Source organism: Zingiber officinale, chromosome 4B, assembly GCF_018446385.1.
Source record: "Zingiber officinale cultivar Zhangliang chromosome 4B, Zo_v1.1, whole genome shotgun sequence".
NCBI classification, from domain to species: domain Eukaryota; kingdom Viridiplantae; phylum Streptophyta; class Magnoliopsida; order Zingiberales; family Zingiberaceae; genus Zingiber; species Zingiber officinale.
Window position 1 is genome coordinate 20585657 of NC_055993.1, and position 27820 is coordinate 20613476.

At 39.1% G+C, this 27820-nt stretch overlaps 1 protein-coding gene, 1 non-coding gene and 1 pseudogene across 2 annotated transcripts; 2 read left to right on the top strand and 1 right to left on the bottom strand.

The window, feature by feature from the left end:
* Positions 1-6433: 6433 nt before the first annotated feature.
* LOC121974839 (uncharacterized protein At4g15970-like) lies at positions 6434-10315 on the bottom strand. Its single transcript, XM_042526098.1, has 5 exons — positions 9923-10315; positions 8970-9335; positions 7750-8231; positions 7481-7608; positions 6434-6653 (listed from the first exon to the last, which is right to left on the bottom strand). The coding sequence occupies exons 1-4, from the start codon at positions 10265-10267 to the stop codon at positions 7593-7595; spliced, it is 1209 nt and encodes a 402-aa protein (XP_042382032.1). The 5' UTR covers positions 10268-10315; the 3' UTR covers positions 6434-6653; positions 7481-7592.
* A 15282-nt stretch (positions 10316-25597) lies between these two features.
* LOC121978976 lies at positions 25598-25707 on the top strand (annotated as a pseudogene).
* Positions 25708-25756: 49 nt separating this feature from the next.
* On the top strand, positions 25757-25854 carry LOC121978973. The gene has a single exon (XR_006111280.1). It is a non-coding gene; the product is annotated as a small nucleolar RNA Z103 (small nucleolar RNA).
* The last annotated feature ends 1966 nt before the right edge of the window (positions 25855-27820 follow it).

The window sequence follows — 27820 nt, forward strand, 5'->3', positions numbered from 1 at the left end:
ATGTTAGATTTATTGTAGTTTGAGTATTTGATAGGGGCACCTTCATCATTTCCTTATCCTTGCCCTTATTTTTGATCTGAGCCAATCCAAAATCCATACTTGCAATAATTTCTCATAAATAGCAATTCCAGGTACTATTGGATAAGATTGATTTGATTGCTCACTTTGAGCCGAATATTAGCTTTGGATTTTTAGTTAGATTGATATATATCTTAAAACTCAATTTCGAAATAAAAAATCCTAGTTGGATGATAGCATAAAACATATTTTTATTCATAGCGCAGAAGAACAGAGCAACACCATAATGTAAATCCAAAGAGACAGGTTTACGAGCAACTTCTTCTTTCACGCATTCTAAAAATAGCTCTTACATCTTCGACGGCGGAAATTTCTCCAACAGCATGCCCCTGTCGTATTCCTCTATGACTTCTTTGCAACTCATAATCAAAAACTCATTCATCTCTCCCTTCATATCTTTCATTTCCTCCATCAACTTCTTTTGTTCCTCCCTGAGATTAAGATACAACACCTCTATGCTCTTAGGTGATGGAGGAACGGACCACTCATTGTTTCGAATTTTCTTGATAGGTGTTCTTTGTGCCATTATCGTATAGGCAATGGTAAGATGATGATTTAGTTTAGTTAGTTTAAATAGGGTTAATATTTGACTTTTAATTTACAATTAAGATGACATTTTGTATTATCTAGTCAATACATATTTAGTATATTGAAATAGAGCACTAGTTATTGATATTAATTATGTATACTGGATATTTGAAGGATTAATTTTTAATTTAATTTAAAATAAATAAATAAAATACAGGGCATATCAAATATAAACAAATTATATATATATATATATATAAAAGAAATTAATTAACATATTTTGTGAGATGGTGTCATAGATCGATTATTACTAGGGTCCTTGCAATTTCTATGTTGTCTAATAAATAGTTATCGAGTAGGTCTATTGTCTCGTGAGATGGTGTCATGGATCAATTATTACTAGGGGCATTGTAATTTCTATGATGTATGATGAATTATTACCGAGTAGGTCTCTCGTCTTGTAAGATGTTACCACAAATCTATTATTACTAGGGACATTGTAATTTCTATGATGTATGGTGAATGATTATTGTGTAGGTCTCTCGTCCCGTGACAGTGTCGGCTCAAGGCATAGGTCATTAAGGCCTATGCCTAGGGCCCCAATAAAATTGGAGCCCTTAATTTAAAAAAATATATATAATTTTTTTAGTTTAAATTATTCTAATTTTGTTTATTATTGATTTTTTAATTGTATATTTTTTTTAACTTAATTGATTATTTCTCTTCCGTATTGATCTCTACAAAATATACATCCTAATAATTGTAGGTAATCTCATACCTTTTTCTTTTGTTATCAGTGTTTTCACATTTTTTTTTCTCCCTCACTAGGTCATCCCACGCTTTTCTCCTCCCTCGTCGATGATACTATCAAACGACGTCATTTTTCTCCTAATCGGCCTTTTGCGTTATTTCTTCCTCTTTTAAATAAGAATAAAAAATAAGTGTTTTTATTCATTGTGGAAAACAATATATTAGTTTTTTTAAAACATTAAATTGATTCCGGATATTAAAAACATATTAAAAAATAGAAAAATTTAGTGAACTATATAGATTTGTTATTAATATTAAAAATCAAAATACAAAAAAAAATCAATTGAAAATTTAAATGAAAACCCAATTAAATTTTCGTGAGAAGATAATACTTCATAAATAAAATAATAATACATCTAAATTAAAATCCATACTTAAGATATTAAAAAAATAATGAATGAATAACTTATAGAATACTACTAATAATATTTATTAAAATAATGACATGAAACAAAAATATTTCAAAATTAAAATCAATAAAGCAACAATATTTGATTAAAAATTAAATAATTTAATAATTTTATCAATTAAAAAATATTATGAATCTTAAATATAAAATTTTAATCAATATTTTTTTCATGGGCTCGAAAGAGGTTGATACGACCTTGTCTCATGAGATGGTGTCACGGATCGGCTATTACTAAGGACATTATAATTTTTATGATGAATGATTACCGAGTAGTCTCTTGTCTCGTGAGAGGGTGTTACAGATCAATTATTTCTAGGGATATTATAATATCTATGATGAATGGTTACCAAGTAAGTCTTTCGTCTCGTGAGATGGTGTCACAGATTGATTTTTACTAGGGACATTAAAATTTTTATGATATATGATGTGTGATCAATGGTTACTGAGTAGATTGTTGGTGCGGTTAGCACTGATGGTCTAACTCAAGTTTTGATGAATGACAAATTAGGTTAAGTTAGTTTCGTTGTTATCTAACACTTTGACGAAGTGTGCAGGAGAAGTCCAGCTAGGTCGACGGCCTGACCGGATAGCTGACATGAAGCCCAGCTAGGTTGACGGGCCGACCGGATAGCTGGGACTAGGGATGGCAATGGGGCGGGGCGGGGGCGGGTTTGCCATTCCCATCCCCGCCCCGTTTTCATTTTTTCGGGTTCGGGGATTCCCCGAACCCGAACCCACGGGTTCGGGGATTCCCCATCCCCGCCCCATCTCCATGATCTATCGGCAGCAACAATGTCAACCTGGAGATAATTTTTGTATTTCTCAAAGAAAAGGCACCTTCAACATTCTATAAAATTTACCTGAGCTATTATTCGGACCTCACAGATCATGGAGATACATTGTATGCCTCCAGTGGTGCCTTTAACCCTATTGTATGTCTCATGAAGTACATACAGACCTCACAGATCTTGTTGCCTATTTGAAGCCAATAGATTAATGTTAACACTATTATTAATATTTTTTTTAAAAAATCATATTATTATTTATTAATATTAATAATAATAATATTCGGGACGGGTTCGGGGATGGGGATAGTATTCCCATACCCGCCCCAAACCCGCCCCAAACCCGCCCCATCTCCAAAAAATCGGGGATCCCCATCCCCATTTCGGGTTTTCCCCGCGGGGCCCCAAACCCGCGGGGAAAATTGTCATCCCTAGCTGGGACGAAGCCCAGTTAGGTCGACGGGCTGACTTGATAGCTGGCACGAAGTCTAGATTGATCGACGAGCTGACCGGATGTCTGGAACGAAACCCAGCTAAGTCGACGGACTGACCTGATAGCTGACACGAAGTCCAGGCTGGTCGACGGGCTGACCAAATGTCTGGCATGAAGTCCAACTAGGTCAACGGGCTGACCGGGTAGCTGGCATGAAATCCAGACGGGTCGACGGACTGACTGAACGTCTAGCAGGTAAGTTAAGGTAAGTCACTGAGGGGAGTGACTTGGTGAGGACGCGTTCCCAGCTAGGGAACTTAGGCATCGATCCAACTTAGATCCATTTCGGAAGTCTAAATTGAGATTGTGACTAGATTTCGGTCTCGGTGAGACGAAATCTAATTATTACCCTGTTTCATTATATTTGTGCTAACTTTTATTTTGCAGGGTAGTTTAATCTTTATTTTGCCTTGGACTAATATTTTCTTGCAGGAAAAGGAATTTCTGGAAAATGGTGGTTCGAGCGCTCGGAAGGCAAAACTCATCTCGTCGCAGATATGGAGCGTGTTGATTGGCCGAACCTACGTCATGGTCCGAGTGCCCGAAGCATGCCTATAAAAGAAGGCCTCCACGGAGCATCAAAACAAAAATGTCTTCCAACGACTACTCTACTGCGCTGTGCTTCTGTGACTCTGCGAAGCTTCTCCGACAACCTGCGGCTCAAGTTTTTTTGTATTGTTGTTGGTATTTTCTCTTTAAATTTCTTGTACTTACATTTGCAATCTGATTTTGCGAACTATTAGTGATTGCCCAACGAAAATACTCGACGAGTGCGGGCCTTGGAGTAGGAGTTGACGAAGGCTCCGAACCAAGTAAAACCGGTTCGTGTTAGCATTCTCTTATTTTTCCACTGCTTACTTTAACTCGCTACGAATTTTCGATCGCTATGCACCCCCCTAACGATTTTCACGATCCAACATAGATCTCGTCTTATGAGATTGTGTTAGGGATTAATAATTATTATTATTATCTTAAAACTATCACATTAGAATAATTTTTAAAATAAATTTAATACTAATTAAAAACAAAATGATATATTTATAGCTTTTCATATACAATATGTGTATAGTTATGTATTATAATATAATATAATAATTTTTAAGTCTAGTGGTGTTATGGATAGATTATTACTAGGGGCATTGTAATTTTTATGATGAATAATTACTGATATAATGATTTTTAAGTTCAATCGTGTCACAGATCGATTATTATTAGGGACATTGTAATTTGATGAATGGTTATCGAGTAGGTTTATCGTCTCGTTGGATGATGTCATGTATTGATTATTACTAGGGACATTGTAATTTTTATGATATATGATGTGTGATCAATAGTTACTGAGTAGATCTTGTCTTGTGAGATTGTGTTAGGGATTGATTATTATTATTATTATTATTATAAAACTATCATATTGGAATAATTTTTAAAATAAATTTAATACTAATTAAAAAACAAAATGATATATTTATAGTTTTTCATATACAATATCTGTATATTTATATATTATAATATAATATAATATAATATAATGATTCTTAAGTCCAATGGTATGATCGATTATTACTAGGGATATTGTAATTTTTATGATGAATAATTACCAAATAGGTCTATCCTCTCGTGAGATGATGCCATGGATTGATTATTTCTAGGGACATTGTAATTTTTATGATATATGATGTGTGATCAATGATTATTAAGTAGATCTTGTCTTATGAGATGGTGTCATGGATTGATTATTATTATTATTATTATTATTATCTTAAAACTATCATATTAGAATAATTTTTAAAATAAATTTAATACTAATTGAAAAATAAAATGATATATTTATAACTTTGCATAGACAATATGTGTATACTTATGTATTATAATATAATATAATATAATGATTTTTAAGTCTAATGGTTATCGATTATTACTAGGGATATTGTAAATAAATTTAATACTAATTAAAAATAAAATGATATATTTATAGCTTTTCATATACAATATGTATACTTATGTATTATAATATAATATAATAATGTTTAAATCTAATGGTTATCGCTTTAAAGTACTTCTCCCCTTATTATTATTTTGAAATTTTCACTTATTATATTATTATTATTCTTTAGAAAGAACCTATTAAATAGTCATTTTTTAAAATATTATATATATATATATATATATATATATATATATATATATATATATATATATTAAAATCAATTTTATTTCTAAACTAATTAAAGTCATCATCGAAAAGTGAAAAGTGTAATATAACTAACTAATTATTAAATTTTTATGGGTAAATCTCATTAACAATTCTTAATAAATTTTCTAACTAATTTCAAGTTCCTAATAAATTTTCCAGCTAATTTTAAATTCTACATGAAAAAAAAATTAAGAGATAATTAGTAATTTATTATATATACATATTATTAATAATATTTAATTAATTTTTTAATTAACCTGATTCTGACTATATAGATTTACCGTATATATATAACGAAGTTGGAAGTTGAATAATGCGCATGACTTTAATTGAGGCGAAAAACTTAACAGACCAATCCCTGTGTGACCATGGCCACAGAAAATGCCTTATCCAAAATGCAACCTAAAATTTTACAAGTGATAATTACGAGAATTTGATATCCACAATGAAATCATAATTTGTGGTCAATTGGCTGCTTTGAATATTGCTTATATGGCATCCATCTAGCAAGCGATAGTACAATGCAGTACTAAACATCAAAATAGTACTATTATTTTGCAAAGTCTGTGTACTACACACTACCTCGCGCTTATAAACCCAAAAGCCGGAAATGAAACGAAAAACTTGAGAGACAAATAGGAAGGCACAGAGACGAGGAGTGCATGGTTTTGATCCAGATTAAGGAGGTAGCAGTAGAAGTGGAAGGGGCATGCAGAGGAGAGGATCATAACAACATATGTCTCCTGTGCCTGCCCTTTCCACTCCTCCTGTTACTTCACACTTCCACCGTACCAAATTACTGTGTTCCTCAATGATAGCCCTGATATATCTTTCTCAAGGTTGTTATATTGTATGCAATATGGTTTTGCTCATAAAGGTTTTACTTCTAATGGGTATATCAAGTAATCACTTAGTTTAGTATGAATTATGAGCCCTACCCTTGGAGAGTTTCTGTATCCTATCTTGTGCTGTTGTATCTTTTTTTATCCTGGAAGACAGTTCAAACTCTCCAAGTTTTCACCTGAGAGATCAAACAATAAGAAAATGCCAATGGGTCATATCAGATAATTAGGGTAATTTTTTTCTGTTTGATTATTTGCCCTTTCATTGGTAAAAAGGAACAGGAAGAATCACTGTTAAAAGTTCAATTTGCAATATCCTTGGCACTTTGCATGCTCTTTTCTTAGTTCATGGTCAAACAATATATAGAACAAACCTTAGCTGTCAAGAATTTTAATAAAATATAACAAATCTTTATCGTTTGGTTAGTGTTTTTGCCTTCCAACAGCTGGAAAAGGGAACATCCAGAATTAGGCAAAGATCAAGGAACAAGTTGGATATCCTTTTCATAGTAACCTGCAATAAACAAAGAGAATTAGAGAAGGACAACTGTTATAATTTTTAGAATAGATAATTAGGTACAACCATCCCAGAGAATATACTAGAACAAAAGCCACATAGGAAGCCCCCAGACCCAAGCACATACAAGCTAGCGATTAATTGCAAAAGCAATTTAAGTTTGTGACTAAAAAACAATAAATTCATTTTTTCTGAACTCCAGATATTTCCACTCAATACAATTTATCTTTATATTTCCTAATTTATGAAGATTGTATAGTGTTGTATAAATTATAAAATGTAGATCAACTGATAAAGCATTCTAAATATCCAGAGTCAGCATGAAAGGCACCAAAATTAAGTACCTTAGAACTGAGATTTTACAACTCAAAACTTAAAAGTATGCATAAAATCATACATGCTAGATAAAGACCGTGATGAAAAAGACACAAGAAGATTTCAGAGGAATGATTAGTCTAGTGACCTACGCGTGGTAGATTTTTAACCAAATAAATTTACAGCATTCCACACTTCGAGCCAAACCATTCAACTCTTATATGACAATGAAACCTTCAGTGAGGTCAGTCATCACACCCACCAATGAATAAAAGATTCATTGCTTTTAGCAACTAACCTCAATTAATATGAAACACGAGTAAGGACACCAAAAGTAATAAAAATAAATAAATAACATAAACCTACTACCAGGGAATATGTATAGCGTTACTTGTGAATAAAATTTCTGTCGTAAGAAAATTACCAATAATTGATGAAGCAACTTGCGTGAGTGTTATACAATACACATACTTAGGTAAATAAAAAAAAATTAAAACCATGGTACTAACCTGTAAATAAATTATTAATTCCATCCTGAAGTATGGACAGACTTGATTGCTGACTAAAAATACAGCTTTCTATTCATCATTTTTTAGGATGTTGATCAGCCGAACTTGAGAATTACAGTGGAGCAAGACTGAAAACGAAGGAACAAATTTCATGTTAATTATAATCTTCAAAGGACCAGAACAAAACCCAAGTTATAAAAATTAGCAACATAATTGTGCAAAAAATTACACTCCGTGCACCATACATCTAAATCTTGAATTTGTTTTACCTGCAATTTTGTGGTACGCTCCATGCGAATGATCCATATCTTTTCAACTTCCATGGAAGAGACATATATGTCTTCCAATCCCCAAGCATAACTCTCATATCATGAACCTTTCTACTTAAGCCGATACAACAATTTGCATGCATTGTACAAACCTTACTGAAATCTCTGCTTGGTTCACAAAGCCCACCAAAAAAAGCAGTGCTCAAGAATCTAATTTTTATTCCGATGTCAATTAGGAAAGGATCACGCTTAATGAAGTTTAGTACATCCTGATCATGAAATCCTGGATAGGTTCCCTGCGATCCATGCCAGAACTTGTAGAATTCTATGGATCGGTTGTTAGACTGAACATAGTTGAATCCACCATTAGGAATGTTTTCCAAATCAAAAGCATCACCAGTAAAGTGATCACAGGCTATTTGAAAATCCTCATCTGGAGATAATTGGGTTAATGGATTACGGAACCAAAGGATATCTACATCCTGTAATTGAATGATTAATAATCAACATGTAAAAGTACTACTAAGTCAGTTAGCAGACAAGTCAATTGTCAAAATGTATCAAGATGAGATCACAATGCAATGTTACTCTTACCAAAATTCTATACATCCAAAAATTTTGTAATATAGAAGAATCACAGTAAAATCAGGAAGATGGTGGTGTAGTATAGACAGTTAAAACCATATTATCCGAACAATTGAACATATAAGGAAGGTTCAAAAAGGATACAACATGCAGAGTATCAGTAGTACAAGACGTTAGCAGTTCCTTCTAACAGAATTATATGCAAAGTTATATAAAGAATATTAGGCAGTAAGAGCGTGGATAACAATGAGTTGTCACATACTGATGCTTATATGGACAACTTAATGCCTATCCCATTGGATAAACTTTCATACACTAGAGCAAACTATTATCCTAGGCATGCATTCCATGCATAAATTTGTAGATATATATGATTCTATCTTATATGCGTTTGCAGCAGATAAAAGAAGGGGTAACAAAATATGTTGCACAAACAAGAAACAAGAAACAAGGAACAAAGTTTAACAATAGAGCATTGCCTGCAAACTTGGCTATGAACAAAAAAAGGCAAGATAGTCTACATAAAAATAGATACTTAGAGAACAAGAAGATCCAGAAGGTATGGTCACTTTCACACATCAGTACTTTAACAAACAGAATATTACAAAGGCCAATCATAGGAAAGAGAATTTTACCGAGAAAATAAAGTTGTATCCCATTTCGAGAATAACACGCAGAAATTCTATCCTTCTCCACATCATTGACAAATATCCAGCAGTCATGTAAATCTTCTCATCTGAGAAATCCACTCCCTCAGTATAAAGAGCAAAACAGTGAGTATGCAAGGATATGCACCTTATGTACGCTTTCTTGTCCAAGGCAATGATTACCAAATGGTCCAGAAGTCTGCGTGTTCCATCTCCTGTCCGAAAACTTTGAAAAAACAAATCTATAATAGAACCAGGAGAAGCCCAGGCAGCATTCAAAGTTGTTAATATTACTGTTTTGTTTTCCATAGCTGCTTCCTTCAGAACTTTCTCAAGCTTAACATCGTTCTTTTCCTGCAAGCAGATATATAATTCTCTATAAAGGAGGAAAATTCACAATTGTTTGCAGGCACACAAGTTAAACGATATAAATTAGGGGGGAAATGACTTATTATATTGCATAAAATAGCATAAATCAAGTGATTTACTGACAGCTTAAGCTCATGGAGCAGATAATCATCCAATCGGATTTAACATTGTATTAAGCAGAAGAAACCAAATCAGTCCAGGTACTAGGCTTGTCTACAAATTCAACTTCGCCAAAATGAAGTGTGTTGAGAATATAGCATTCAGAATTTAACATCAAAGGAATGGTAGCTAGAGAGTATACTAGAAAGTCACAAGGCATAAGAATTTTGAAAACAAATTTACTTTCACAGATTCCATTAAAAAATTTGGAAAGAAAAATATTCATCTGGTACAGAGATCATTGAAAAATTAATTCATCAGTAATCAGAGCAAGTTCAGCATGGCAAGGCCAAATTTAATGATTTCATGGAGGTAAATACAATACAGAGTAGAATTAATAGACCAAATAATTAAAGGATATGAAAACCCTAGATCGTTATTTCATGGAGGATAGGATCACGAGCGGGTCTCACCAATTGGTCGGTGTCTTGGTCGGGAAAGGCGGAATCCAAGGAAGCGGCAAGATAGTCGCGGCTCGGCCGGGGGGACGACGTCGGGAAGGGGAAGCCGAGGTCGGCCGCATGGTAGAGCAAGGCGCAGGGAAATGCGATGGCGGCGAAGAATAGGAGAGTGGAGAGGCAGCGGCGGGGATCAGCTGCAGATCTGAGACTGAGAGGCGACATCGGGAACCTCGGCGAAAGTCGAGCCCTCACTCCCGATGGCCCACTCATTGGTGCGTACTTTAGTCGAGGACGGAGAATTGAGGGAGGGGTCGATCTGTCGCTCCCGGTAGTCCGCGTTCCTCTGCTCAAGTGCATAACGGTACGGGGAAATTGGGCAGGTTCAATCGTGCAGATGAGAATGGGAAATGATCCAATACATGAAATTAAAAAAAAAAATCCAATTAATCTTATTGACTACAGGAGAGGATCGGTACACGATTATTAATTTAGAAGTATAGTATCCTTTTAATTATGCCCTTTCACCTAAATATCCTACCATACCACCATGTCCTTGAAGACTCCAAGACATGAAATAATGGTCCAAAGGATGGATGTGTTGGCGGCTTCATGTCCAAAATTTAGCTCGGAGAGCATATGAGACTAAACTTTTTTCTCTTTTCTAAATTTGTCTTGTTAATGATGATCTCTGGCTGTAATTTTGAATTTACGGAGTAAATTAAATTTTAAATTCTAGAGTTAGGGATTAGCCATTTTGATATGTAAACACTACTCGTTGAATCTCTTAAATTTGAAAGTTTCTTATTTAATGATGTGTCTGATTGTGGTCTGGACCTACTATGTATATATTGGAACCTCAAGGTTATTTTGATGTGATCAAACAAATTAAGTTATCCAGATCGCATTTGACCGCGATCCTTTGTGGAGGGGGTAAAGTTTTATCCCCCTCCAGGTGTCTGGAACCCTTTCAAGCGCCCCGACCAAAACTATAAATATAGCCTTCGTCCAAGAAGCTAAAATGAACAAATAATTTCATTTACAACACTTGTATGCTTTCCATTTTTGTTTAGCTTCTTCATTTTTGTGCTTTCACCGCTGTAAGAGGCTTTTCCGCCTGAAGAAGTATTTAGTGGGTCTCATTTCCTTGGATTAACAACCTCTCTGGTTGTAACCAAGTAAATCCCTTGAGTTTTTATTTTTGTTTATTCTAATTTTATTTATGCAAGTTGATCCGGATATGTGAAGAGGTCAAAGGTAATTAAGAGGAAGAAGAAGGGCATTTTGGTAATTGGATGTTTAGGTTTCTTTGGGGGATTAAGGCAAGCACGAGAGAGAGAAACAAAAGGGGGGGCGCCGCCAGGGAGAAACGGAGGAGGGGGAAAGGGTTTTTTCCGCCGCCAGCCAAGGAGGGAGCTGCCCCTTGCGTACTTCGCCGGCGCCTGACGTAGCCACCGGAGCTGCTTTTCTTCTCTCCCCTACCTCCCTTCAGCGCCAGCGCCGACGCTGGTCATCGACCGCCGCATACCACCGGTCTCCATCTCTTCTCCCCTCCATAGAGGGGTGGTTTTCGAGGGAGCTGCCGTCAAGCACAGGGAGGGGGGCTGCTGTGTCTTCTCCACGCGGGCATCACCTCAGAGCCTGATCAGCGGCGCCCCGGTAGGCTCCGTCCCCGGCGACCAGCGCCGCCCCAGCGGACGCCGTCCGCAGCGACCAGCGCCGCCCCAGCGGACGCCGTTCGCAGCGACCAGCGCCGCCCCAATGGGCGCTGTCCCAGCGACCAGGGCCGCCTCAAGCCACTGCTGTCGCGGCCATCCTATCACGCCAGCGTTCGCCGACACTTCCAGCTGTTATTGCCGCCTCCAGTGACTGCGGATATAGCCACCGGCACCTCCAGGCAGCCATTGTCACCTGCCGGCAGCCACCACTACCTCCCCCTGCGGTCACAACCGCTGTCTTCAGTGGACGTTGGTATCCTTAGGGCAGCCACCGCCCACGCATTGTTTGTTCGCTTCGACCTTCGAGCCGAGATGGGATTTTGGCCATAGAGCCGTGTTGTGTTTCGCTATTTATATTGTTATTTTGCTTGTGAGTTATTCGTATCATCTGGCCTGCGAGCCACCGCCATATATCGGCCTGTGAGCCGTTGCATTGTTCCGGGCCGCTGCGACTCAATTAGCGACGCGACCAGCTCATCCATCCATCGGAGGGCGCCCCCCTGGGCCAGGGTACGTTCTCGTACTCGGTATCTGTTTATTTTACTACTATTCTGTTATTATCTGGTTACTCATACATTTGTGGGATTCGCCTCGAGCACCGAGGTACCAGAGACCGGGGGAACCCGGTCGCTGGATACAGGCACAGTTGACCGGAGGAGGACTTCTGACGATCTGGTCAACGTAGCAGACAGCTCATCGACCGGGTCATGAGGATGCGGTCAACCTTCCAGACACGTCACACCGGCAGGTTCGTTTTCTCAGCTTCCAGACAGGAACAAAATGGCGCCGTCTGTGGGAACGCGCCTGATCTGGAACGTGAAGATGAACGACGCCGGATAGTTCTGCCATCCTCATGACCACGGTCAGTTTTTCTGTTATTTGTTCTGTTAGTTATATGATCTGTACTACTCCCGAAGGCTCCCGAGCCGATCGGCCGGGAGGTTTATATCCGAGCCACAGGCTCGAAGACGAAGGCCCCCGAGCCGATCGGCCGGGAGGTTTATATCCGAGCTAGGGGCTCGAAGCCGAAGGCCCCCGAGCCGTTCGGCCGGGAGGTTTATATCCGAGCCAGGGGCTTGAAGACGAAGGCCCCCGAGCCATTCGGCCGGGAGGTTTATATCCGAGCTAGGGGCTCGAAGCCGAAGGCCCCCGAGCCGATCGGCCGAGAGGTTTATATCCGAGCCAAGGGCTCGAACCCGAAGGCCCCCGAGCCGATCGGCCGGGAGGTTTATATCCGAGCCAAGGGCTCGAAGCCGAAGGCCCCCGAGCCGTTCGGCCGGGAGGTTTATATCCGAGCTAGGGGCTCGAAGCCGAAGGCCCCCGAGCCGATCGGCCGGGAGGTTTATATCCGAGCCAGGGGCTCGAAGCCGAAGGCCCCCGAGCCGTTCGGCCGGGAGGTTTATATCCGAGCCAGGGGCTCGAAGACGAAGGCCCCAAGCTGCTCAGCCGGAGGTATATTGTATGAGCCAAAAGCTCAATCCCGAAGACCCCGAGCCGTTTGGCCGGGCTGCGTAGGTGATACGGGCTAGACGCTTGAAATCTGAGACCTTAACCATTCGGTTAGGTCGAGATTATCGTAAATATCCCCGAGTCGTTCGGCCGGGAAGGGTATCACGAAGACCCCGAGCTGTTCGGCCGGGCTGCATACTATTATGGCAGGATGGGAAACCAAAACCCTGCGCTGTTCAGGATGATAGAGGGAGGTTATTGCCTTGGCTGAGTACTACCTCAGGGAGCGAAGGCCTGAGCCGCTCGGCCAGGTACATTTTAGCTGAGTACTACCTCAGGGAGCGAAGGCCTGAGCCGCTCGGCCAGGTACATTTTAGCCGAGACTACCTCGAGGAGGATTATATACGAGCCAAGCGCTCGATGTGAAGGCCCGAGCCGGTCGGCCGGGTATATGGTTTTCCGAGCCAAGCGCTCGACGACGAAGGCCCGAGCCGTTCGGCCGGGTGTGTAGTCTCACTTGGAGACCGACGAGCACCGTCGTTAAAAATCGAGAGTCGGGCCGGCGACTATAAACCTCCCGGGCGACCGACCAAGAGTCGGGACGCAGTCGGGCCGGCGACTATAAACCTCCCGGGCTGAAGACCTCTGCACGGACCAGCATATCATATATTCTATCTCCCATGTTCGGGGTCGAGTTATCACCGAAGGCCCCCGAGCCGTTCGGCCGAAAGGTTATTATCCGAGCCAAGCGCTCGAAGCCGAAGGCCCCCGAGCCGTTCGGCCGGGAGGACCAGTATATCGGACCAGTATATCATACATCTATCTCCCCCGTTTGGGTCGAGTAGCCGTCACGAGCATCTATCTCCCCCGTTCGGGGTCGAGCAGTCCTCGCGGCCCGGCATCTATCTGACCGATCGACGTCACCACGGTCGCACGCGCGGCATCGTCCGCCCGGTATCTATCTGACCGATCGACGTCACCACGGTCGCACGCGCGGCATCGTCCGCCCGGCATCTATCTGACCGATCGACGTCACCACGGTCGCACGCGCGGCATCGTCCGTCCGGCATCTATACATCCGATCGGCAGCATTACGATCGTTCGCACGACAGCATTCGTCCGGCATCTATCCATCCGATCGGCATCATTCCGATCGCTCGTTCAGCATTGCCAACTCCTCGCTACTCGACTGCCGGACCAGCATTTTATGTTTGCTCGTTGACCATTCTCGGTGCTGCTCATTCAGCACGTCAGGCCAGCATTTCATGATCGACTGATCGTCATTTTCTCTGTCGCTCGTTCGGCGTTGTCCGCTCGCCGTCTACTCACTCGATCGACATCTTTCCGATCATCCGTTCGGCCACACCGCTTGATCTAGGTCGCACGCCCGGCCTCGTGCCGGTCTACTCAGCGTCCCACGTGCCGCTCGGTCGGCTGTCAGTTTACATGTCGAGCACTCAGCGTGTTGTCATTCGCTCAGCATCTTCCGCTCAGCGTCTATCCACCCGATCGGCATCACTTCGATCGCCCGGTCGGTATCTTCGTGGCTGCGCACTCGGCATTGGTTCGATTACAGACTTGGTCCACTCGGTATCGTTACCATCTCCTACGACACCACTATTATAGCGACCGCTCGAGCAACATTATATTATTAGTTCAGCGATTTGGCTTTGATATCGAGAGTGGTTCAATTCTTTGCAATAGACTGTCCAGTCAGTCGGACTCACGCCTCCTTCGACTAGACTTGAAGGGGAGGCTTGTGATCCGGATATGTGAAGAGGTCAAAGGTAATTAAGAGGAAGAAGAAGGGCATTTTGGTAATTGGATGTTTAGGTTTCTTTGGGGGATTAAGGCAAGCACGAGAGAGAGAAACAAAAGGGGGGGCGCCGCCAGGGAGAAACGGAGGAGGGGGAAAGGGTTTTTTCCGCCGCCAGCCAAGGAAGGAGCTGCCCCTTGCGTACTTCGCCGGCGCCTGACGTAGCCACCGGAGCTGCTTTTCTTCTCTCCCCTACCTCCCTTCAGCGCCAGCGCCGACGCTGGTCATCGACCGCCGCATACCGCCGGTCTCCATCTCTTCTCCCCTCCATAGAGGGGTGGTTTTCGAGGGAGCCGCCGTCAAGCACAGGGAGGGGGGCTGCTGTGTCTTCTCCACGCGGGCATCACCTCAGAGCCTGATCAGCGCCGCCCTGGTAGGCTCCGTCCCCGGCGACCAGCGCCGCCCCAGCGGACGCCGTCCGCAGCGACCAGCGCCGCCCCAGCGGACGCCGTCCGCAGCGACCAGCGCCGCCCCAATGGGCGCTGTCCCAGCGACCAGGGCCGCCTCAAGCCACTGCTGTCGCGGCCATCCTATCACGCCAGCGTTCGCCGACACTTCCAGCTGTTATTGCCGCCTCTAGTGACTGCGGATATAGCCACCGGCACCTCCAGGCAGCCATTGTCACCTGCCGGCAGCCACCACTACCTCCCCCTGCGGTCACAACCGCTGTCTTCAGTGGACGTTGGTATCCTTAGGGCAGCCACCGCCCACGCATTGTTTGTTCGCTTCGACCTTCGAGCCGAGATGGGGTTTTGGCCATAGAGCCGTGTTGTGTTTCGCTATTTATATTGTTATTTTGCTTGTGAGTTATTCGTATCATCTGGCCTGCGAGCCACCGCCATATATCGGCCTGTGAGCCGTTGCATTGTTCCGGGCCGCTGCGACTCGATTAGCGACGCGACCAGCTCATCCATCCATCCGAGGGCGCCCCCCTGGGCCAGGGTACGTTCTCGTACTCGATATCTGTTTATTTTACTACTATTCTGTTATTATCTGGTTACTCATACATTTGTGGGATTCGCCTCGAGCACCGAGGTACCAAAGACCGGGGGAACCCGGTCGCTGGATACAGGCACAGTTGACCGGAGGAGGACTTCTGACGATCTGGTCAACGTAGCGGACAGCTCATCGACCGGGTCATGAGGATGCGGTCAACCTTCCAGACACGTCACACCGGGAGGTTCGTTTTCTCAGCTTCCAGACAGGAACACAAGTGTTCATTTAAGTCCGAGAAGGGTATCTTTGTTACTCTAATATCTTTGTTATTTCTTCTTCTTAATTGCTATTTTATTATTTGTATAATAGTATAATAACTTAAGCAACGAAGGGTCTAAGATGATTTTGATATCCTTCGGCATGTATTGATTTATGTAGGTCTGACTATACCATAAGAGAAAGTTTCATCATCGATGTCTAAATGATAGATTTTTACTGTATCACAAATAATATGAAAAATATTATATTTCAATTAGGGATGAGATTTGGATCATCCAACAATTCAATAAAGTGATTCAACAAATATTGGTTTAGTAGCTAATGGTCACAACATTTGGTGTAAATTAGGTTGAAGAAATTGAAGTAAAGTATATTGAAGAATGCTCATGGAGGAAATATGCAAGATGCAAATGGGACTTTCATTGTGGAATGATACGATGAAAATCTTAAGTGTTTAAATTAATTATTTATGATTTCAGTCCACTGATTGTAGTTGTTAGGACCATTGACATCGTTAGAGGGAAGTAAATAGCAATTCATTTCGCTCATGTTGTTGATTGTGTGCTCGTCTACAAAAGGTTATTATGTAGCGAAAAATAAAAAAAAATATAATATATATAAAAATAGAACACACGTACATGTGTAACACCGTGATTTTACGTGTGTAACTCAATTGGTAGTGTTCTTGCTTTATCTTCTTTTATTAGTTTTTTGATTCAACAATAAGTTACCTAGTTCTTTTACTTGTAAGTCTTGTCAATAAGCCATACATACACGAATATTACTTTCATCCAAATCACACAAAGAGTCTCATTCATTTTCTCTTATTCATAGTGGCATTTGGGGACCTTCTCGAGTAATATCACAGGTATTGGATGATTCATTACATTCATTGATGATCACACTCAAGTATGTTGAGTTTATCTTTTCATAAAAAAATCAAAGGTTGTAAAATCGTTTCAAAACTTTTGCTCCATGGTAAAAAAAACAAGATCAAACCTCAATCAAAGTCCTAAGAATAGATAATTGAAAGAATATTTTGATTTTGTCCTAGGAGAGTATCTAGCAACTAATGAGATACCAACAGATATTAAGGATATACCAAGAGATATTAAGGAGGTTTTTGTAGATCCAAAGTAGAGATTAGTTGATAAAGAAGAAATGAAAGCCTTAGAGAAGAATGGTACATGAGATGTCACGCCCCGGAGGAGTCTCTGTCCGAAGAAATTTCGGCAGCATCTCCCCTGTACGGCGGACAATCTGAAACTTTTCTACAAGCACTATATACCTCAGCCACATGCGGCTGGAATAATACAATAAAAGAAAGCAAACACCACGCAGTTAATAATAAAGCAGCTCACTCGGCTGTACCAAAAACCAAAACACAAAACTGCTAGCCGGCTAGACTTACACAACCAACAACAAATACAAATACCACATAACAACATCAACACTCCAAAAATAAAACCGGAGTACAGAGCTAAACAACTGATACAATAAACAAACAAAACATACGTGAAACCGATAAGTCTTCTGATGTGACGTGGGGACCAGCAGACAGGATGCTCCAAGCGACACCATAAATAACCTGGTACCTGAAAAATATAGAGTCCACGGGGGTGAGTTCAACAACTCAGCGAATACCAATAGACATGCCTAGTAAGATATATCTAACAGCAATAAACATGGAATACAGCTTCCTAATCATATATCTAGGAAAGATGCAAAACTGAAAGGTAACTAAGGAAGCTGTACTCACCAGGAACTCCTATCCAGACAAAAGGGTCGTCAAACCGAAAGTGCCCTAAATCCTGTATGCATGTCAAACATATGCATCCAACCAAATGCAACAAATAAATGCAGCAAACACAATCACAAGAAATAAATGCATCAATGCATATGATGCCAATGATGTGTCCTGGTCACCCCTGACGCCAGTCAGTCATCTCACACACAAATGGCGAGACCGAGTGGGTAGGGCTGTGACAACCGTGCACTCTGTCGTCACTGCTCCTGATGAGTGACCGAGTGGACGGGATGCTGTCGGAGTACTCCTGTCCTGTGACCCCAAATCATAAATGGGGGAGCTCAATGCTCTCAACTCCCGGTACACGATGACGGGGAGGAATCCCTGCCCGCTAACCCGTTGCATCACACTACCCATGAGCGGACCAACGTAGCCAAACAAAGTCCCTGCTGCAACACACACTGCCTGAATCGACCACTAACCCATGAGTGGTGGTGTGTGCAGATCCATGTAACTGGCGATGTGCTCAACAACAATGGAGTCGACTATCGCACAGCATGCAATCATGATGCATGTCACTATGCATAACAAAAACTGATCAACATAACCATATCCATATATACAAAATGGGTACTGTAAAATTGATGGTCACATACCAAAATCTATAGTACACAGGTCAGATAGAATATCAAAAACCCTATGTCCTGAACATAATAAGTATGGAATATCCTGATCAGCATAGAAAAATCCATATATACATAATATGGGTACCACAGTATCAGTAAGCCAAATCCACGGATCTAGGGTATACAAGTCCTCTAAGGTATAACAACCTAGACCCAAATCATATCCCTCTTCCATAGCATATGTACCAACAATATACACAGATCAAAGAATCAGGGTCTAAACACCCGAATCATATATGATATACAAATAGAGGTACACAAATCTGATATAGCACAAAAACCTAAGTATCAGATAATCCAGATACACAGGCCAGAAACAACAATCCAAATCCTAGTCCTAACCTCAGTAAGCATGGTATGTCACTCTAGAAACTAAGATACTCATGGTAACAAGATAATCATGGCAACAAATCACGAGATATAAGCACGGATACATCACCGGTGACAAACCTAACATGCTACGGATATCAAACAGTGACATACCAAAGGCAAACATATTCATTGCTTGCAGTTATAAAATACTACGCATATCCAAAGACAATATCATAAAAGATAAGTCAAGAGGTACCCGCCTCCGATATAGATCGAACCGAACCAATCCGATGTCGAGACGCCCGTCTCGAATCACAGTCCTCAACACCAAAGTCTCTTCTGTTGGTCCACAACAGGTGGTTCCTGTCGGAATAAGGGCAGCCGCTAATTTGTCCTCCTCTGTTGAATCACAACTGGAGAAGTTACTGCCAGAATAATGCTCGGAGCTAGGTGGAACCGCTAACCTCCAAATCCAACACTACAATTCCCAAATCCTGCTGTATAGGTCAAATAGGTCAAATATCCATCATATAGTTTACAATTCCAGTACAAATCATGAAGTCAAATCCTATAAATCCAATACCTTGCAAGCTTCACCCCCAATCCAGATTCACATCTGCCGAAGGAGACCCCAAGTGCAGCCGAAGCAACCGAACACCCTTGGAAACCACAGACCAGAAGCTAGGGCTCGGCTGGAGTGCTGCCAAATCGCAACAGAGGGCTAGGGCATGACTTCCGCGATAGAGGGACTCTGCAACTCCGGCAATAGCAGACGGCGTTGTTGATCGGAGAAGAATCGGAGATCAGCAGATGGGAGAAGTGCGGAATCGGGCGGTGTCGGTGCTGTGAACCCAAACTAGCGCACAGGGAATCGGCCGGAGACGAGAGCTCGGTGGCAAGCGATCGGCCGCGACGGCTGTGGCGTCGGGAGTGGGTCGTCGACGCTAGGGCAGAGGCAACGGCGCTGGCTTCCCTGTGGCCGGTGATTGGCGCACGACTCGGCATGGATGAGGAGAGGAAGAAGATGAAGAGGAGAAGGTGGAACCGTCGCGTGAGAGGAGAAGAAGGAAGGCGTCGGCGCGAGGTGGTTAGGGCTCGGCGTCGCAGGGGGAAATCGGGAGGAAAGGCACAGTTCGGTGAGGATAGGGAAAAGAAACGAGAAAAAGCAATAAAAGAAAAAGAAAAGAAATAAATAAGGAAAATAAAACATTTCCTCAATTAAATGGGTAGCCTAAACTGGCTTTTTTTTTCCGGGCCCTATCTTATCCCCGTAAATCCCCGTAAACTCGTCCATATGAGCTCCGAAAAATTCCCGAAAAATTTCTAAAAATTCCGGAAAAATCCCTTATCACTATTCGCTAATTTTCAGTATTTTACATGAGAAGTTTTGTCTAAGGGACAGAAAATAGTGGGATGCAAGTGAATATTCATGGTCAAATTCAATGTTGAATGTTGATGGGAGTATTAACCGATACAAATAAAGGCTCGTTACTAAAGGTTTCACTCAAACATATGGTTTAGAGTCTTTAGACTAGAAGAAACAATTTCTCCTATAGTTAAACTCAATTTGATTAGAGTTCTCTTATCACTAGCAACAAATCTTGATTGACCTTTTCAACAGTTACATATAAAGAGTACATTTTAAAATGGAGATTTACATGAGGAAGTGCATATGGATCCTCCTCCAAGTTTTGAAAAACGGGGATAATTTGGTGTGTAAATTGAGAAAATCACTTTATGACTTAAAGCAATCACCAAGAGAATGGTATGAAAAGTTTACTCGAGTTGTAAAATGTCGAGGATTTCTCCAAGCACAATCAGATCATACTTTATTTTATAAGCACTCTAAGATTGAGAGAAGAGTCATTATAGTATATGTGGATGATATAATTATTACTAGTAATTATCATACCAAGATAAAATCATTAACAAGGTATTTAGAAAGTGAATTTGAATTAAAAGATTTGGGTGTTGTCAAATACTTTTTAGGTATGGAAGTTTCTTGAAGTAATGTAGGAATTGTTGTTTCTCAAAGAAAATATACACTTGATCTTTTAAGAGAGACAAGTATGTTGGGGTGCAAGCTTGCTAAGACATCTATGAAGCCTAATGTTAAACTTGCATTTGAAAGGAGAAAGGAGGCTAATCGAGAGCGACATATTGGAAACACATGGGAAAGATCATGAGTTTATAAGAGAAAATATATCTCCATTGGTATGAGGCCTTTCGGGGAGAGCCCAAGAGCAAAGCCATGAGGACCTAGGTCCAAAATGGACAATATCATGCCATTGTGGAGATATCTAAATTCTTTTCGATCCTACAATTGGTATCAGAGCCCGGACTGCCAGAAGGTTTAACCGCCGACTGTGCACAAGAGCTATGGTCTGATTGAGCCATGTGGGTACAATATTGACCTCGAACAAAGAAAGTGGGGACTCCTATGTTCGGATCAAGAGGACCAGACACCAGGCAGGAAGTCCTAGTAGGTCAGGTGGACTGAGGGGCAGGAAGACCTGGTGGGTCGAGGATCAGACGTGGGAAGCCTATGGTCCTTTGTTTGAGGGGGGGGGATTGTTGGGGTTGCAAGGTTGCAAACATAGTCCCATATTGGAAACACATGGGAAAGATCATTGGTTTATAAGAGAAAATATATCTCCATTGGTATGAGGCCTTTTAGGGAGAGCCCAAGAGCAAAGCCATGAGGACCTAGGTCCAAAGTGGACAATATCATGTCATTGTGGAGATATCTAAATTCTTTTCGATCCTACATCATATACTCATCCTAATATAACCTTTACAGTAAGCGTTGTTAGTGAATTTATACATATTCTTAAGGAAAGATACGTGGAGATCCTCTATAGAATTTTAAAATAGCTAAAAGGCACCCCTAGAAAGGATTTATTCTTAAAAAAAAAAAAAAAAAAAAAAAAAAAAAAAAAAACTGAAGAAAACTGACCATAGAATGATAGAAATTTACACTGATGCTAATTGGGTAGGTTCCTCTATAGATAGAAAATCAACTTTGGGATATTATACATAGTTTGGGGGCAACTTAGTGACATAGAAAAGTAAAAAACAATTAATAGTGGCTCGAAGTAGTGCAAAAGCAGAACTCCCTTGGGGCTCAAAACGCCTAACAGGGTCTCCGACAGTGAAAAGATGAGAAAGGGACTCAAAAGAGGAGAGAGAGAGATGAGTACAAATCCAGTAGAAGCATAGAAAAAGAGTTTGTTGTCACCTAGATTTAAGAACTAATATAGAAAAGGAAGAGTGACAAAAAAGTGGAATCGTCATCCTAACGATCTCATGGATCCGGTCCCATAAGATTTTAGAGAGAGTAAATCACGGTTAATGTTGGGCAGGATAGATGACTGGGGGTCGAAGGAATTTTTGGTACAGTAGACCAGGATTTTATCCCTGGGTACAACTGACGACCTTCGACCCCACGACTTCAGTGACAAGTTACAGACACCTAACCAGCTGATCTAGCCCGTGCAACTGGAGAAGAAAGAGATCTTTCTCTCTCTTTCTTTCCTTCTTAATCGGTTAACTAAATTATTTAATCAAAAAAATTAGAATTTTTTAAAGAGAATTTGTGATGATAAAATAGTTTAATGTGTGGTTATCTAATTTTATGCCAAATTTCATGTTCACCTCTAAAGTTTTAGGAATATTATCGAGTTTTCATCCAAAATTAGAGATCAACTAGATCTATTTTTCATGTCAATCGATTTGAATCACTTCTGTGTCATGGTAGATTTGAGAATCCTTTAATCTTCAAAGGTAATTAGAGAAACAATTTCACAACTGGAGGATTTATAACATGGAAGATAATAATTAACACAAACTTCTATAGTGGCATATGAACAAAGACTTTAGTCCCCTCGGATGGGTCTAGTGGCTAGCACATGAGGTATTGTCACCAATGAGGTCTGGGGTTCGAATCTCGGCAAAGTCGAGATAAATGTCTCCCTTATGTGCTAGTCACTATTCTAAAGGCTAGTAGCCGTCCGTGATTTACCTCCTTCGTGTTGGTCCTGAAACGAATTAATGGGAACATTAGGGATGAATATATTCATCTTTTACCACCAATATGAACAAGGACTTTAGAGTCATAACTTGCTAATTTAATATTGTTCGTGCCAACTCTTAGAAAGAGACACAATAATGAAAATAACTTTTCAAAATGATGACTACCTGCATAAGTTTATGAAAGAGCAATTATTCTTAATTTAAGAATCAAGAAGAAAGAAGTTTTCGACATCAGATGATAAACCCATGATTTACTCTTTCAAACCCCACAAGACTTCTCCTAATCTAATTGGTAGATTTGTGATCCCGTATCTACCTTAATCTGCCATGAAAACCTTTCTTTATCTTGATTTCTCAAATTGAAACAACAATCAATGCCACTAAACACACAAAATAAGATTTTAAAATTTTTTTCATGATATAACAGTTGAACAAGAAAATGAAAGATATGTACAACAATAAACAAGATAGAAAAGTAAGATGAAATATAGAAGTTACCCACTTGTAAGTTGAAACCCTTTGATTCTTCTTCTAGAATCTGCTTTGGTCTCTATGAAGATAAATATATATAGTTAGTCTACTAGTATTTGTCACTTAGTATGCGTCTACTGAAACTTAAAATCTTGAATATGCATATGTACATGTCTAATCATTTTCCATTTTTTCTCTTGCAAATAAAATTACATATATATATATATATATCTGTTAAATTATTTTAATAATATATACGAATATTTTCTTGTAATCAAATTCACTAACCATAAAAACATATTTACATTAGAAATATCATAATACTTAAATTAATCATTGTGGATCAACTAAAATAATAATTCTAATTAAATATTACTATAGCATAACATTTAGTTTTTTTTCCTTCTCAAGAAACATGTTAATTAAGTTAAAAGCGATCCAAAAAGATGTAAGATGCATTATTCATACTAGAACCGTTGGTTTGAGTCGGGTCAGATTGATTTTTTTTTGTCAAATTATTTAAATAAATTTAGTGGAAATTTTATTAATCTACTTAAAAGTAAGTCCAAGCGAGCTAATCTATCTAGGCTCGTGGCTCGTGTGGGTCGACTTCTGATGAAGTTAGGTTGGCTAGTGGATTGAGAAAAAAAATATTTTTCTTTAGAATTTAAAATTAAAATAAAAAATTTAATGAACTCAAGAGTTTGACCCATTTGTAATCCAAATTTATAATTTTTAATTTTTTCTATATATATTTTTATTTTTTAAAATTTTTTGATGGACTTGTAGGAGGGGACCCCTAGCCCACAATCCGCCAATATAATGGGTCGGCTTGGCCCAGCCTACCCCATCAAATGGCCGGTCCGCCATAGGTAGGGGAAGATTTGATACTGGATTGTTCGACTATAAATGTCTGAGTGAATTCATAAGTACTTTTAAATTTATCTGTTGGGTCAATAAGAGAAAGACTACTCGCTTCCAAGACCTAATGGGTGTGTAAAGATATGAATATCGAAAAATAACTATAACAATGTATCAGAGATATAATGATTGTTGGGTGGCTTTCATCAAATCAATTAGGTGAGATCAAAACTATTTATATGTTTGTTGCTTACCATCATGGTCAAGCTACTATGCCACTTGTTAAGAAATACAAATCATCATTCCCTCGGGGCGGTACTATAGTTAAGTCATAGGATGTTATCACATGAGGTCTTAAGGTCAAAACTCGACGTATCCGAACATGTCTTCCCTCCATGTTTTTTCATCTATACTAATGCCTAATAGTCACCCGTAATTTATCTCTCCCATATTGACCTAAGAATAAATTATCAAAAACACTGAGAGCAAGCAAATCATCTTTTACCATATAAGAAATACAAATCATCACTTACATGTATTGCTACTGTAATAAATTAGATTTTTAATGTATGAAATACATTACGGATCATTTGACTCCATACAAAAGGATCCGATAAAATCCTTATAATTTATCTCTCTTCTAAATTGCACCGAGTAATCCGGTAAAAGTTGAATTATCACTTTTTTACAGTTTACTGCAAAAGAAACACAAACCATCATGCATAGCGTGCGTGATCATCCCTATCCTACGCTAAAAATGTATGAACAGATATGGCTCGCATCGTTTATTTTATTCATTGATAGTTTTAAAATCATTGCAGATATGGTGTATATGAAGCGTCTTTAATCCAAGACACATAAACAGTTTATGAGAAATAGGAATACATTAGAGAGACGATATTTTGTTTTCCTGAATTCCGAGGAGTTCTCTATAAATTTCCTTTGGTCTTGTATATATTATGACCAATTTTTATCTGAATTTTAGGAAACTCATCAAATTAAATGGTGGCCTTGGTAGGCCTACCATCATTGATAGTGGATCGTGCTTTCCAGTTAAGAGGCCCAACAACACAAAACCTCTCTGACTCTGCCCGTTTCGTCCGCCGCATACGTAGCGTCAGTTCATTCCTCTTGAGCGGCGTGTCGACATCATAGCCGTTGATCCGCTTTACAATCCGCGTTAGGGTTTCCTGTTCTTATCTATAAATATCGAGCGGCTCTCTCTTTGTTACTCGTACCATAGTCCAGTCTATCGCAGCCGGTTTTGGGCGTTGGCGTTCATCTTCTTCTTGGGCGCCCTGGTTCTTCCAATGCTCATCTGCCTCTTGTTTTTCCGATTTCTGTGTTTTCGTTTTTTTTTTGGATCGATATCGAGGTCTTCTATTTGATGTGATGATCCTTTCCCCAAATGATCGACAATGAACTCGCTGAGCGACTTATTACTTTTCTACTCAAATTTGAGTTGGGAAATTCAAGCCAGGATTCTGATCTTTTTTCATGCGTTTTCTTTTTTCATTAATTTATGTTTAATAATTAGATTTTGGCGAGATGATGATCCTTTCCCCAGATGATCGACAATGAACATTCTGCGCGCTATTTTTATTCTCCCTTGAGGAGATCAAGCCAGGACTCTGATCGCCAATGCTTTACAATTGAACTTCGTGGTTTAATTGATTGTGTAAATCGATGGTTCATGTTATTTTAGTTTATTTTTATGTTTTTTTTTACATTGTACTTCTTCTGCCCATTTGTGTAAACGAAAATCAGTTTAAAAATCACTGATTCTGGCGGAGGATATTTTTCTGGGTGAAAGTATCCTTAGCTCTGTTGGAGCAAACAAATAATGTTTGTATAGTCCAGAGTTAACGTCACACAAAGAGGCTTGAGGTGTTGATGGATCTTCAGATCCTCCATCTCGAGGCGGTCTCATATTCCATCGCCTGGAATAGCAGCGTTGCTGCCATTACTTCTTGGGATTGGCCATGAGACATATATACTCTAAAAATTTTGAATTGAAAAATATGATGTTTATGATTTTTTAAATAGAATTGGTAGGTTTCGTTTCTGTTTTGTCCTCGGAATTTATGTTTTTACTGACTAGTGCATGATTGGGACTTTTTGATCTTACTTTCATCTGCAATGATGCAGTAGTATTTAGAGAAAGATGTTTAGCTATTATATTAGTAGAAAACGTGAAATTGTCGTGCGGCTTGCGGCTCCTTCAATTGTCCTTTGGAAGGGAGGGAAATGGGTTACATTCACTAACAGCAGCACAAGCAAGCAGTAGTTGAGGCAACTAGTGGAGGAGTCTGCGAATTGTTCTAAGATTTATTGTGCTATCACGAGGGGCAGAATTAAAAAAGCAAATTGAGATTTATAAATGCAACTTAAATAAATGTAATTTTTATTTTATTTATAAATTTTTGAAAATGATTTTGTAGGTTTTTCTGGTAAGTTTTGATAAAGAGGTTTTTATTTGTATTATCACTTGAATGGGTTTTTTTGGATTATTCAATGAGTACTCCGGTTCTATGCAAAGTATTGTTTTTTGATATGTTCTGTAATAAAAAAATGATATGTACAAGGAAAAAAATTTAATGAAAATCTCAAGAATAGATATATAAAATGATTGGGCCTATAAAAAGTGAAATGGTGGGTCATTCTTGAGGTTTTCATTGAGTTTTTTTTTTTTTTTTTTTTTTTTTGTGCATATTGCTCAAGTTATAAATCCTTAGTTTTTTTTTTTAGTAGTTATAATTTCTTAATTTTTATGTGAATATTGTTGAATATGATAACTGCTATTAAATCAGAAAAATAATTTTTTAACTTTAAAAATTTTAAAAATCACAAAATAAAATTTCAAATACAATTTGAATATTATGAATTTGAAAAATAAATTTTCAATTAAGAATAATTTTTTGTAATTTGAATTTTAAAAACAAAGATATCATTATTTTAAAATTCAAATACAAAAGAAGTTTTAGAAAATTAAAAAATAAAGTAATTTTTTAAAAAATAATATTGATAAACTAATAAAATTTATTAATAATTTATAAAATTTTAATTTGAGGTACAGTCATTAAATATAAAATCAGTTTTATGTGCTAGTTTTCTTAATTATATTTATTATATTGCAAATAGTAATTTTTTAAAAATAAATTTAGTTTTTTTAAACATAGTTGTGTTAAAAAATTATTGCTATCAATGTGATGGATGGAAAATGATATTTGAGAGTGCATATAATTATAATTTAGGAGAATTAGACAAATTGGTTAATTTAAACTTGATTTTGATTTTTATGAGTTTATTTGAAGCTTAGTTTGATTTTCCTTTGTTTAGATGTTATTAAGTTTTCAATTTAAATTTGGCTTGAGGTTGGTTCAAGTTTGGTTTATTTAAACATAATCATATAATCAAAGTTACGAGAAATAAAATATAATTAAATATTGTTTGGTTCATCTAGATAATGTAATAAAAATTTATTTGTTTAAAGATTTTAGTAAATAATCTATTTTAATATATTAATATATTATCCTTAGTTATAAAAATAACTATACATAATAATAATAATATTATTATTATTATTTAAACTCTATGTTTTTTTAT